General features: G+C 45.4%; 1 protein-coding gene across 2 annotated transcripts in view; it reads left to right on the forward strand.

Moving 5' to 3' along the window:
• Positions 1-699: 699 nt before the first annotated feature.
• Positions 700-12,182, forward strand: part of SPG7 (SPG7 matrix AAA peptidase subunit, paraplegin) — a 33,507-nt gene continuing 22,024 nt past the window's right edge. Inside the window, exons 1-5 of one of the 2 annotated variants that reach the window (XM_075714846.1) lie at positions 700-837; positions 2,351-2,453; positions 3,802-3,891; positions 8,722-8,972; positions 9,973-10,112. In XM_075714846.1, the coding sequence (XP_075570961.1) occupies positions 700-837; positions 2,351-2,453; positions 3,802-3,891; positions 8,722-8,972; positions 9,973-10,112 (722 nt within the window). Of the gene's footprint in view, positions 838-2,343; positions 2,454-3,801; positions 3,892-8,721; positions 8,973-9,972; positions 10,113-12,182 lie in introns of both variants that reach the window. The other variant, XM_075714847.1, reaches the window with a different exon arrangement.

The following is a 12,182-nucleotide window of genomic DNA, read 5'->3' on the forward strand; positions in this document are numbered from 1 at the left end:
TGGGGGGCCCCGGCCAAGGCTGGGCTGGGGGACCTGCCTGCACTGCAGGGCCTGAAGGCCTGGTTGTGGGGGCCTGACTGGGCTGTGGGAACCATCTGCTCCAGGGGACTTGGCCAGGCAGACCTTGGCCTGGGGCTCGTCTGCAGAAGGCGGCCTGCCTTGGCGGGCTGGCCGGGCCGGGCCGGGCCGGGCCGGGCTGGGCTGGGGGGGGCCCCGGCCGAGGCCAGGCCGCAGGATCCGGGCCGCGCTGGGCCCTGGCCAAGGCAGAGCCGTGGGACGTGCCCGGGCGAGGCCGGGCTGCGGGGGTCTTGGCTGGGCAGGCCCTGGGCCGGGCTGCGGGGCCCCTGGCCGTACCGGGGCCCGGCGGCGGGACCGGACCGGGCCGGGTCCCCCCCGTTGCTGCGGTAACGGCGCGAGCCGGCCCGGCAGCCCCCGCGCGGCTGCAGCCGGGGGCGGGGCCAAGGGGCGCCCCGCCGCCGCCGGTTGCGCCCGCCATCTTGAGGCATGGCAGTGCCGCCGCTGCCGGCCCCTTTCCAAGATGGCCGCTCGCTCTTCACCGGCTACTTCCGTCCCCGCTGAGGCCTCCGGCTCCCGGCGCAGTGGCGGGCGCAGCGGCCCGCTGGCGCGGCCCTCCCCTCAGCGGCCTCTCGGCGCTCGTTAGCCGCCGCCGCCGCCCCTCGGAGGCCTCCGGGCGGAGTCATGGCGCTGCTGCGGCTGCTGCTGCTCCGGGGCCGCTGCAGCTGCCGGTGGCGGCCTGCCCCGCCGCCCGCCCCGGCCTGGGCCTGTGCTCGCCCGCGGCCCGGCGGCGGTCCCCTCGGTGCGGGACGCGGCCTGCAGGTAACGGGGCGGCGGCGGGGCCCGCGGAGCGGGGCGGGCCGGCCTCGGGGCGGGGCCTTGCTTCCCCTCTGCGCTGCGGGCGGGGAGCGCAGGGCCGGGCGCCGCGGGGGGCTGCCGGTCGCACCGGGCGGGGAGGCCCCGCGACGTGCGGGCTCCTCAGCGGCGTCCCCGAGCCGCCCCGGGCGCTGAGCCGCACCGCCGCTCCGGGGAGGGCCCGGCCCGGCGGGGTGCTCTGCCTGCGGGGCCGGGAACACCAGAGGAGAAGGCGAACCGGGGTGGGGGGAGCTGGGTCAGCCCTTACGGTTTTTAAATGGGCGCTTGCTTCGAGACAGGGCCTGCCTTAGGAGGTCTCTCAGGTGAGCCTAGCCCAAAGGTCTGTCATTTCAGTGCTATGTAACAGTAACTTGGGAAAATACCATGTGCAGGGAGCGCCTAGGCCGTCATAAGCAGGAAAACATTGATTAAAGGCTTTTTTCTAACATTGCTTGCGCTGGCTCTTTGCATCACTGGGGATATAAGTCCCAACCGTGCTGGTGTGCGCCACAGGTGTGTTTTCCCCACCTTGCAGCGCTGCTGATACTACAAGGCTCTCCGACACAGCCCTTACTGCAGAAGGCAAGGTTCTTGTTTAAACTAGGCCTCCAACATGATTTAAGACTGTTCTGTTTTTTTCTTGAGTGCAGTGAAGAAGCACTGCCAGTCCAAGTAGGCGATGGAGGAAGAACAATTGTGGGACTGCTTTGTGAATCGTGCCGGGTTTTTCTGTGATCAATTTAAACTAGTCTAAGCTGTGCTGTTCCAGAAAGTAGTGATCCCAAGAGTTACCCTCTCGGGCCAGCACAAGCAGTCGTGTTGCTGCCCAGCAAGCCAGGAAAAAAGGGTGAAGGATTTCAGCCTAGTCCATGTCCTTGTCTAGTTTGTGGCACAGAAATTTGTGCCCATGCAGTAGAGGGGTGGCAAGACAGGAATCACACATCAGAGGAGGGGCAAGACTTGCATTCAGTGAGAGTATTAGTAAATGTTAGTTCAAGTGTTATGAAGTTGCCTTTAAATGTGAATATCAACTGCAGGATTACTGCTGAATTACCATGGGGAAATAGCTGTCTCGTCCTTACTGCCATGCAGCAGGGTTACAAAGCAGTAGTCCTTAAGATTTCCCGTTGCGGGAGGGTATCTTTACATTTTAAGAATTTACTTCCAACATATTTAGAATGAAGAACAGAGATACAGGGAGGAAAAAGATAAAATTTTCAAGTGTTTTGAGCATATGTTTCTATTTATATATGTGCTTTCTTTAAACTGGGTTATAAACAACATCTTCAGAGTCACATGGCAAGTCCATGTGAGCACAACCAGGAATAATATTCAGGTCTCCCAGCTGCTGGTCCTGCAACTTACCCACAATATTTTCACATTTAGAAATCTTAGTCTCAGGGCATACAAAAAGGTTAAGCAGTCACAATACTCTTCCAACAGTTGTCTTTTTTTTTTTTTTCTTTATCTTCCTCCTCAGAGCTTTCTGTCACAAACACTTTCCCCCACACATCAAGCTCTCAGTGGAGTCCTGGTGAAACAACACATAATTCGAGACCCAGTCAGGCTTTGGAATCTCTTAGGTGAGTCCTGAAGAGCAGCTGTACAGGCAGAGGAGGGGAAAAGGTCTTATATAGTAGGAGTATTGGCTTTTCCTTACCTTCACTGCCTGCATTCCTGAATCTGAAATAAAGTTGTTCTGTTCTTGGCTTTGGGAGCTGTGTGCCTTTTACAGGGGTTCTAAGTTTTTATTTGATGACAAGGCTGAACAATGGCACCTTTCCACAAGGAGCTCAGCGTGATTAAGTAAGCACTTGAGTCATTAGACCTAAAAGCTAATTTAAAAACTGCAGACTTTAAAGTAGAGAATCTTTCTCTGTCTCATTAGCAAAGCCTGAGACAAAAATGTCATTCACCTTTATCAGAAGTCACATCATATAACCTTGTTGACAGCCTTCCATTGGACATGTTAAAAGAGCATGTTGGAAAATGTTATCTGAATTCTTAGAGCAAAAGCACAGAAAGGTAAACCAAAGGCAATTATTATTCTTGCTATTCTCTTCAAATTGGAAAGTCGAGTTTGCTGATGCCTTTGAGATTTGAATAAAACTGGTCATGGCTATTCTGGCCAGTGTGGGCATGGTGAGCTTGGGCTGCTTTACCTTTAAGCTGTTTGGGGTTTTTTTTTTTAAGTTAAAATAAAAATATATGCATAATCTTTCAAATGGCAGTGCATCCTCTAGTAGAACTAGCAGTGGACAAGCAGTCCAGTTTCTGGGCTTACTGCTCTTTGCGGAGCCTTCATGAAAGACCACGGGAGATGGAAGCGGCTGTCCTCAAGTCCGTTGTCTTGCTTCTGAACTTCTTGCATTTTCCTGGTGGAAAAAGCCTTTGCTTATTGTTTTGTAGCAGCAACTCTAAGTATTACTGTTTGTAGCCTTACTTTCTTGGCTGTTATTAGAGTATCCTAACAGCATTTACTGAGAAACCTGCATTTAACTGTAGCACGTGTGTTTCCTTCAATAAGCATTTACAGTCCCTAGAGTGAGGCTGGTCTTAACTGACCATACCAGTGTTAACAATGGTTTTATGCCTTGGGAAATGTGTACATGTTTTAGCACTAAAGAAATTTCTCCAAATAATTTCCTTTGCTCCATTAAAATAACCTCTGAACAAAACTGTGTTTTGATTAGATTGTCAAAAAATATATATTATATAAGGAAACTGAAGGAGTCTGTCCCTCCCATTACTCCCTCTGGCAAAGCTGTCCTGTTTCCTTGGCACACGAACGAAGCTGTGCGCTTGGGTGGATGTGGAGCTTAGCTTTCTGTGCATTTGGAGCTCACATGTGTTTCTGCCATCCTCGGTCCCCTTCTGTCACTGTCCTCTGAGGTCTTCTGGTAGTAACTACTTAACTCTGCTTGCCTGCAGGTAGTACTTACTATTTTACTACTTCGAGCTCTCAAGGGAGTAACCAGAAGAATGGAGGGTTCAAAAAGAAATCTCCGCAGGAGGACGAGGGTATGTATGTGCCAAAAAAATATTTAATGAAACAAACGGGGTGTGTGTGTGAGGGGTAAGGGTGGACAGCAGGGAAGATCCACTTAATGCTTCTGTCTCTGGGTACTGTCAACCTGTACCCTACCACCTGTACAAGCCCATGGCTAAGAACAAGGTTGAAGGGGTATTTTGGCTTAGATGATGGAATGCTAAGGCTTAAGACTGATCATGAAACTGATTCTCTTTCTGTGCTACTTTGCATCCTGTACAAATAATTTCGTTGATGTTTGCCTTAGTGTTGCCGCTACACAAAGGGGTACAGTAGTATTTACTGAGTTTTGATTTGAGGCTTTGTTGTCGAGCATTTTGACTTAATAAAGAACTGAATTTAGTTAATTCAAGTTTAAGCTGGATTCTGTTGGTTTTTTTTTTTTCCTTACTTCGTCTACCTTCATTGTGGATGTGTCTCTACTTCTAGTGATTTACAGAGCTCAAGGTTAAAAATAGATTCCTTAAAGAGTTCTTAGCTGTGTTACTAATGGCACCTGCTCAGAATTTTTCGTTTTTTTAAAAATCGGTCTTCCTAGATACTGTTTTTTGCATGTCTTATACTGCCTAAAGCCCCTGGCATCCCACAGTACAGCGCTTTTTGAAAATGAGTTTCATCTCACTAAATGTGTTCTGGAACCTTAGGGATCTATGTGGTGTGCCAGATTATGTCGAGAAGTCGAGGAGTGCCCTCTCTGTACCTTAAGTTTAAGGGGGTGAGGAATGTAATGACACTGATGGGGGGTGGGGGTGCAGGGGAATAACTTTTGTGTACTAGACAAAAACCTTGCATAACTTCTGACAGGCAGCGTTATGATCCTTGTAGAGGTGCTGTTATCTTCTACCAGTAGGTTTTCACCAAACATTTTTCAAATATGAGTGGATTTGTGGGTGTTCCTTCAATTCTTGGTGTTCTTGTCAACTTTCTGCTATTTGTAGATTGACAACAGCTGCATTCCATTTAAAAAGTGTAATTTGACTCTTCCACTTCTGTAAAGAAAATTCTTTGCTCGTTTGTGAGTACATGCTCTTTCCCTCCAGCCTCCCAAGAACTGAAGTGCACGCAGAGATTTTCTGCGCTCTGGATAAGGCATGTTTTCAGACTCTCTAATGTAGATTTTTAGCTGCGAAGTCCCACAGCAGATTGCACGTCCCGTATCTGGGGGCCTGGTGGGGCAGTTTAAGGAAGATGTCAGAAGTGGCCTGGGTGAAGGTCTTGTTCCTCTGTCTTGTCAGTAATGCCTACAGAAGCATAACGAAGCCCCGATCGTTTTCTTCATTTTATGACATTAGTTGATGCTTGCAGAGGCTGATGATGTCTTAAGATTGAGTTTACGTGGCTATCTGTTGTGCTGCTTGTTTCCTAGACCCTTGAATGAGGGATAAACCTTCTGTAGATGGTTGGCTCCAGACCTTTGTACTCTGAGTTGGAAGGCACTTAGCATCATATTTAAGTCACGCAGATTGTAATATAATTTCATAAATTATACTACAAACTTTTACCTAGGTCTCCTCAGATAATGTAATAGCTTGGTTCTTCCTGTGTTGTGCTTAAATGCAATGGTAGAATCCTCTTGGACTAACTAACTCTTGAAGTAAAAGCAGTCAGCTGCTGGTGACTTTTAGCCTGACTTGTGTCATTGCATGCAATCTCTTTAAGGCAAGAGCAGTGGCTTTGCCTGTTTGATCCATTTAACTGGGCTGAAGTCTTCAGTGGGATGCGAGTGCAGGTATCACAGAGTCCTCGTTAAGGAGGTGAGAGCTTAGAGGTTGGGGCCCTTCGTGTTTGCAAGACCACACAGGGTGACTGTGAGCACAGCGCCTTGAAGAAGTATTGTAGCTGTTAAAATTAGTAAACAGTAACATGCCGTGTTCGGTGGCCTCTTTTCTCCTGTGATTAATGGATAGCCTGACTTTGGGAGGTGGAATGCTACCCCATGTCTCCAGGGGAATACTCGTCTCTGCAGTAATTATTAAAAAGAACTCTTCAAACTGTCATTGCAGCCCTTGCAAGATTTTAATCGGAGAGTTCAGATTCGGGGTTAATGGCAAATCATTGCTTCATGGAGGCTTTTTGAGACTAAAAAGCTGGAAGTATTCCCACAGCTGTTACTTGCAAGTGTCACATCCAGTTACTGGTTCTCATTTACTGATTATTGTGGGGTAGCTTATGGTGCAATATGAATGTTACACTGTAAAGACAGTCATACTTTAAGCTTAGAAATAGATTGATTTTGTCTTTAATTAAATGCAGAGGAAAGCTTTGTGTTGTCTTCTAGCTTTCTAGAAATGGTATTTTTTTCCTGAAATTATTCAGCTGTAGGTTAAAGGTCCTAGACAAGCCTAATTCCTAGAAACTGGAGAAGTTGTTTGTGTCAAGGTATCTAATGGCCAGTTTTTACCCTGTGGTGATCTTTTTGTGATAGTATGCTCAGTTATGTGTGCTTTAGAATATATTATCTGCCTCCTCACTTTGTCTGAAATTTAATACAGAAAAGTGCTTTAGCAATAGTTGACTCTGACATCCCCAAGGAACTTGCATAGCAATAGATGGACTTTCTTTCTGTCGGTACTCACTTTCCTAGAGTCATTTCTTTTTGCGATAGAATTTTTTTTATTTAGAACTTGCTCAGCTTTTCAGGATATTGCCCAGACTAAGGCCTCTATCATCCTATATTTTAATTTTCTTTAATAAGACTACAGTGGATGTCATCCTGCAGCTTTGTGATGAATTGCTTTGTTCTAATAAAGCTGGATCTAGCAGATAACACAGAAGTGAGGAGATGGCATTGAAGAACAAAGTGGATGGGCTGGACGCAGTGTCTGAGCTTGTCACTGTCTTTTGAAATTATGACCTTATCTGAAAAGCTGCATTGTTTCTATTTAGGAACAAGCCTTTCCTGTTAAATGTGGAGCAGAGCTAGGAAACGAGTGAAAAATGATGCTGCGTATCTGAAGGACGGAGTACTTTTTTTAGCATCTGACTGGGTCATATGTTTGTCCCTTGGTTTTGTTGCAGTGTGTGTAGGGTCTAATTGGTGGCTAGTGATAAATGCTAGTGTCAGAACATTTGTTATGAATTTGCAAATAAATCTAATCTGGGCTGCAGCAGGCAGATGCACTAGCAGTCCAGTGGCGCAGAATTAATTTATTTCTGGGTGTAGAATAGTATTTATGTATGCCATGTTGCTGTTGATGTTAAATTGTATATCAAGAACAAGTGCTAAATTATATATGGAGAACATCCGCATATGACTGGAAAGAGGAGGAGATCATTTGTTGTCATCTTAACAACTCAACTGCTAGCTAGCAGTTGACATTGAACTGTGCTGTGGCAGTCCTTTGCAGACCACAGAATTTAAAATTTGCCTACGCAGTGCAAAAAATGTTGGGAGTCTGAAAAAAAGGTTTGGTGTCAAATACTGGAAGTCAACCATCCCTTTTTCTCATGTCATCGCTTTGGTATGTCACTAGTACAGTATAAAGGTGGGGGAAAGCACAACTAGCATGGGAATCCCTCTTTGATACAGATCCTTAATGTGGACGAGTTACCAAACCTTTTTAAACGTGAGGCTAGTTGTGTGTAGCATGGGAGAAAATCTGTGCGATTTTAAGACAGTGAGATTGATTTGCAGTGTATTTATACGCATAGGTAAGCCGCATAGCATGTCTCCTGTGCCATTTCAGATTTACTGCAAAAGCAGACATTTTCTTAGGTAGTAGAAATGTTGTTGGTGTCGTGATACAGGATGCCAGCAGATCAGGAGCTCACCAGGAAGCAATTACCTTCTATAATACTGTGCTATGTGATTTACCAGTGACACTGTGACTGGTTTTACTCGCTCCTAATATTTTTCAGGTGGATGTGTTAGCAACAACCTGAGGACTAGGCAGCGTAGAAGCGTGTTATATAGAAGCGGGCTGTAATCATTCTTGAGTTTGATTTTTAGCAACAAGGGTCCGATGGCTTTATTTGTCCTACATCCATATTAGGCCAGGCAAGTGGGATAGTCTCTCATCTTAGAACAGAATGACATTTGGTGGGATTGTAAAGGGTCTAGTGGGCTATGACCATCTGAAGTCTCCTGGACCAGGATTAGACTGCCTTAAAACAGGAAATGCTGATCAGAGCTCTTCAAAATATGTCTGAGATTGCTGTCTGTCTTTGTACACGATCAATAACTTCTGGAAGTGAGGGGCTTTCTTTGCCTCGCTGATGCTTCGATTCCTCCTCTCACTGAAGCAACAAGTAAAGCAAAAGAGGCGATCCTCCCTCCCTCATCTTCTCTGTGTACCCAGTGCCTCACTGCACGGCTTTTGGGGCATTGGGGAACAGCAGAATACAGCCGCAGCAACGTGATGCAAGCAGATGTTTTTCTGGCTAGCAGGATGCAAAATCTGCCTCCTTCCAGGCAAGCGTTAAGTTTACATCTGAGTGCTTGTGCTTTCATAACCAGGCTTTTGACCTGGTGCTGTTCCATGTATACAGCTGAGGCCCTGTGGTCTGACAGTCTAGAAGCCAGAAGGTCTGGGAATGTCATGCAATCCAAAAAACTGACTCACTTGCTTAACCTTGGGCAAGTCACACAACCTCCTTTGTAAGCCAAGCCAGAAAATTGCCTGTGCAACGCAAGTTAGGTGCTGCTTCTGAGTCTAGTCCTTCAGGAGAAACCAAACGTGCAATAAAAAAAACCACAAAAGGTACTGCTGTGTTAATCTTTGTCATTTAATTGTCCCCTCTTTGGGTCAGGAAGCTCCACAATTACATGCTAATATCTTCTCCGATATCTTTTTTTCCTAAAGAGGAAGAGAAACGCAGGAAAAGGGAAAATCAGATGCATCTTGAACGCTTACGGGCACTCCTCATCATAACTTTCATAGTGCTGATGTTTCGATTCACTGTCAGCGAGAACAGAGAAGGGACCAACATTTCCTGGAACTACTTTGTGAATGAGATGCTGGCAAAGGGGGAGGTCCAGAGAATCGAAGTGGTGCCAGAGAGCGATATTGTGGAAATTTATCTGCACCCAGGAGGAACTCCACATGGACAAGTTGTGAGTGACTTTCTGCAATTGGAATGAATGATCTTAGATTATACTGTTGAAAAGAATCAAATTAATGAATATATATGTTCGGTAGAACTCTAGCTGGTAAATTTGCTCTTCGTTAATTTTTCTCTTTCTTGTATTTGAAGTTCAGGGGACTTCTGTTACTCACATGAACCTGGAAACTAAGACTTTTATTTTATATTGTAAAAATAATTAATTGACCTGGAAGAAAATCTTACATATGTCTAAAGCTGGAAAAATTCGATAGTTTTTCTTCTTACCGGCTCAGTATGATATGTGAGAAGGTGTCTAGAAGATTGTAACCTCTTATTACTAGATCTTGTTTCAAAAGTTTTCTCCTGTTTGGATTTTAGTTTCAGGTGTTCTGTCAAACTCCATCAGACTTCCTTCCTAGATCTTCCAAAATGGAAACAAAGCAAAGTTTGATCACATGCTTACTTCCAGGAGTTGCTGCTAAGAATCATTACAAACTGGCTTGAGAGATTAAAATACTGTGCTTGGATACATCCCATTTTGTTCAGTGACTTATGATCCATTTGCAAACTGCTGGATGAAAAATTCATTTCTGACAAAGATACAGAAACAAGATCCAAGAAGTTTGAGTGGAGCACAAGACACCTCCTTCCCAGTGATGTAGTTTTCCATATATAGTACAAAATTTTGTCTGAGCCCAAGGTATCGGTGTAACTGGGTTTATAATACTAACTCCATCCTTCAGCTTGCCCGCAGAGTTGTTGCATCCCCTTGTTTCTAGAGGGCTGAGACTTAGTTCTTGACTTCTATGCTTTCATAAGGTGCTGAAAAGACTGGAGGCGTTCCCAAGTTCATTTGGAGCCCTAGTGTCAGTTATCTGCTCGTGAGCTCGTTGATGCAATATCAAAGGATGTTACATAAGGCTAACTTTTATCTGACTTGTGCACTTCTGCTCATTGCTGTATCCTTATACTATGATACTTATATGCCTCTTTTGATTGCGTGTCCCCAGAACGTTACCCTGTTGTACACAATGCGGGTGGCAAACATTGACAAATTTGAAGAGAAGCTGAGAGCTGCGGAGGATGAGCTGAATATTGATGAGAGAGAGAGAATCCCTGTTTCCTACAAACATCCTGGCTTTTATGGAAAGTATGATATAAATTTGTGCTTACTGTTGGTCTTGTATTGGTGACAGCATCCCTCCCACTTGGAGAGGAAAGTGCCTTTCAACTAAATGTTGTTATGACAAAAATAGAACAAAAAAGTGGTCCCAGTGTTGGAGCACTTACCCCATCTTTCAGAAATAGGCATGCTCTAGATGTACCTTAACGTTTCAGAAGTGAGGGTCCCAAGGAGGTGTCTGGAACCACAGCATGCGGCAGACCAGGATGTTTGGGGTCAGTGTCAGCAAGTCTGAGGAAAGTCTGTCGGTTGCTGTGCGTTCTTGCACAGCTGAGCACTTTTTGTCCTTATAATCAATTATTCAAGTGCAGAGGGTGATAGAAATCCTGACTCAACAAGTGATGTTACACCCTGGTCTGTGGAGAATGCTGGTGGTGTGGTAAGCCTTCCCACATTAAAATGCTTCAAGGAAGGCCTGTGGTGGTGGTTCAGTCTGTAAAAATAAACACCTAGTTTTGGCCTGCTTCTCCAACAGCTGTAGATCAGAGGACAGCCTGTGCTGGTGCTTGCTCCAGCTGTGAGCCACATACTGAGCAGAGCAGCTTTGATGCTAGCATACAAAATCTCAGTGAGAGGAGTACTTCTGCTAAACTTACAGCCCTTTTCTGTTACCTGAAACCAAGATCCTTTGCTTAAAACAAAACAAAATAATACTCAAAGCTTTTAATTCTGAAATAAGCTATAACGAGCAAGAAGAGGGAAGATCTGCTGAGAGACTGTAGAGCACTGGCTAGGCTTTATTCTGTGCTTTCATATGATGTATTCATGTGGTCATCTGCTGCTGAGGTGGCTTATTTGCCCTTCTGTTAAGACTGGCAGCTTGTTTTTGCAATAACAGGATTTATGGGGTCCAGAGTACAAAACAGACTTGTGAAGCTCACTCACTGGGGTTAGACAAGTCCACCTCCGTCACTGATGGCCGTTACACTGGTGTAGAAAGACACTTTGCATAAGCGTGGGGAGAGACTCCAGCATTTGAAGAGCTCTCAACTAATTGCTTATTCTAAAATAAGAGAGAGAGATGTAGTGCGGAAGTCCTGCCTGCTAAGTAAAGAAATCCTGATCCCTGACAACCAGGAAAGATAGCATCATGCTGCTACAGTTATCTGCTGAGACGGCCTGGTCACCTACTTGTGCACCATGCAGTCATCTGCTTTTAGTAGTTCAGGGTTTGGAGCACAGTGGCTTTCCCACTGTAGATGTGTGAAATTCTTCCTCCCAGACACCTTGCCAACATGTGAAATAAATGTCATGTTCATATATGAATGGACACCTGGACTGGATTTTGTCTAGTTGTCCTCTGAACAACATTTGCACATTTTTAATATATGGTTTATATGAAGATAAACTTTTTTAATTGATCATGCAGTATGAGACCTTAGTTGAAATTCAGAACTTGCCAATTTATTTCAAACTTGTGTATAACAGGAAGAGTAGACTGAACAGTTAGTCAGCCAACAACACAAGCTGCTTCCCCTGCCCCTGAAAAGAGATTTTTTTTTTTTTTTTTTAATTAAAAAGATATTATAGGGTCTGAAGTCTCTCAGGAGACTTGATGAATGTCTGGAGAAGTCAGAGTCTCAGTCTGGAGTTTGAACCTGTGAGGTGCAGAGCAGTTCCAGCTTGGATTCAGTTTACTCTGAGGTGTGGGCACTTGATATGTTTCAGAATTAATCCTCTTTGCATAGTTGACAAATTGAAGGTGACTTTCAGTTTCCAGTGTTGGCTAGGATCTCTCACCGAGAAGAAACAAATGCAGCTGGGTATATAGCACATGCTGGTCCCCTGGCTTCAGTAAGTCATCCCTCTGCGAGAGATGGAACACACATTCCTAGTTTAAAGATAAGACACAGAAGTGTGGTGAGAGCAGATGATTTCACAGGCATGTGAAGCAGAACAGGGTCCCGCAAATCTCAACCTGCTATCTGACATATCTTTTTTCCTCCTATTGAAAGCATCCATTTTTTAGAGCTCACAGGATATTTGTCCTCAGCGTGTTTGTCTTGTAACTGTATTAGACCTGCAGTGTCACCTCTG

The sequence above is a fragment of the Pelecanus crispus genome, chromosome 8, assembly GCF_030463565.1.
Source record: "Pelecanus crispus isolate bPelCri1 chromosome 8, bPelCri1.pri, whole genome shotgun sequence".
NCBI lineage: Eukaryota > Metazoa > Chordata > Aves > Pelecaniformes > Pelecanidae > Pelecanus > Pelecanus crispus.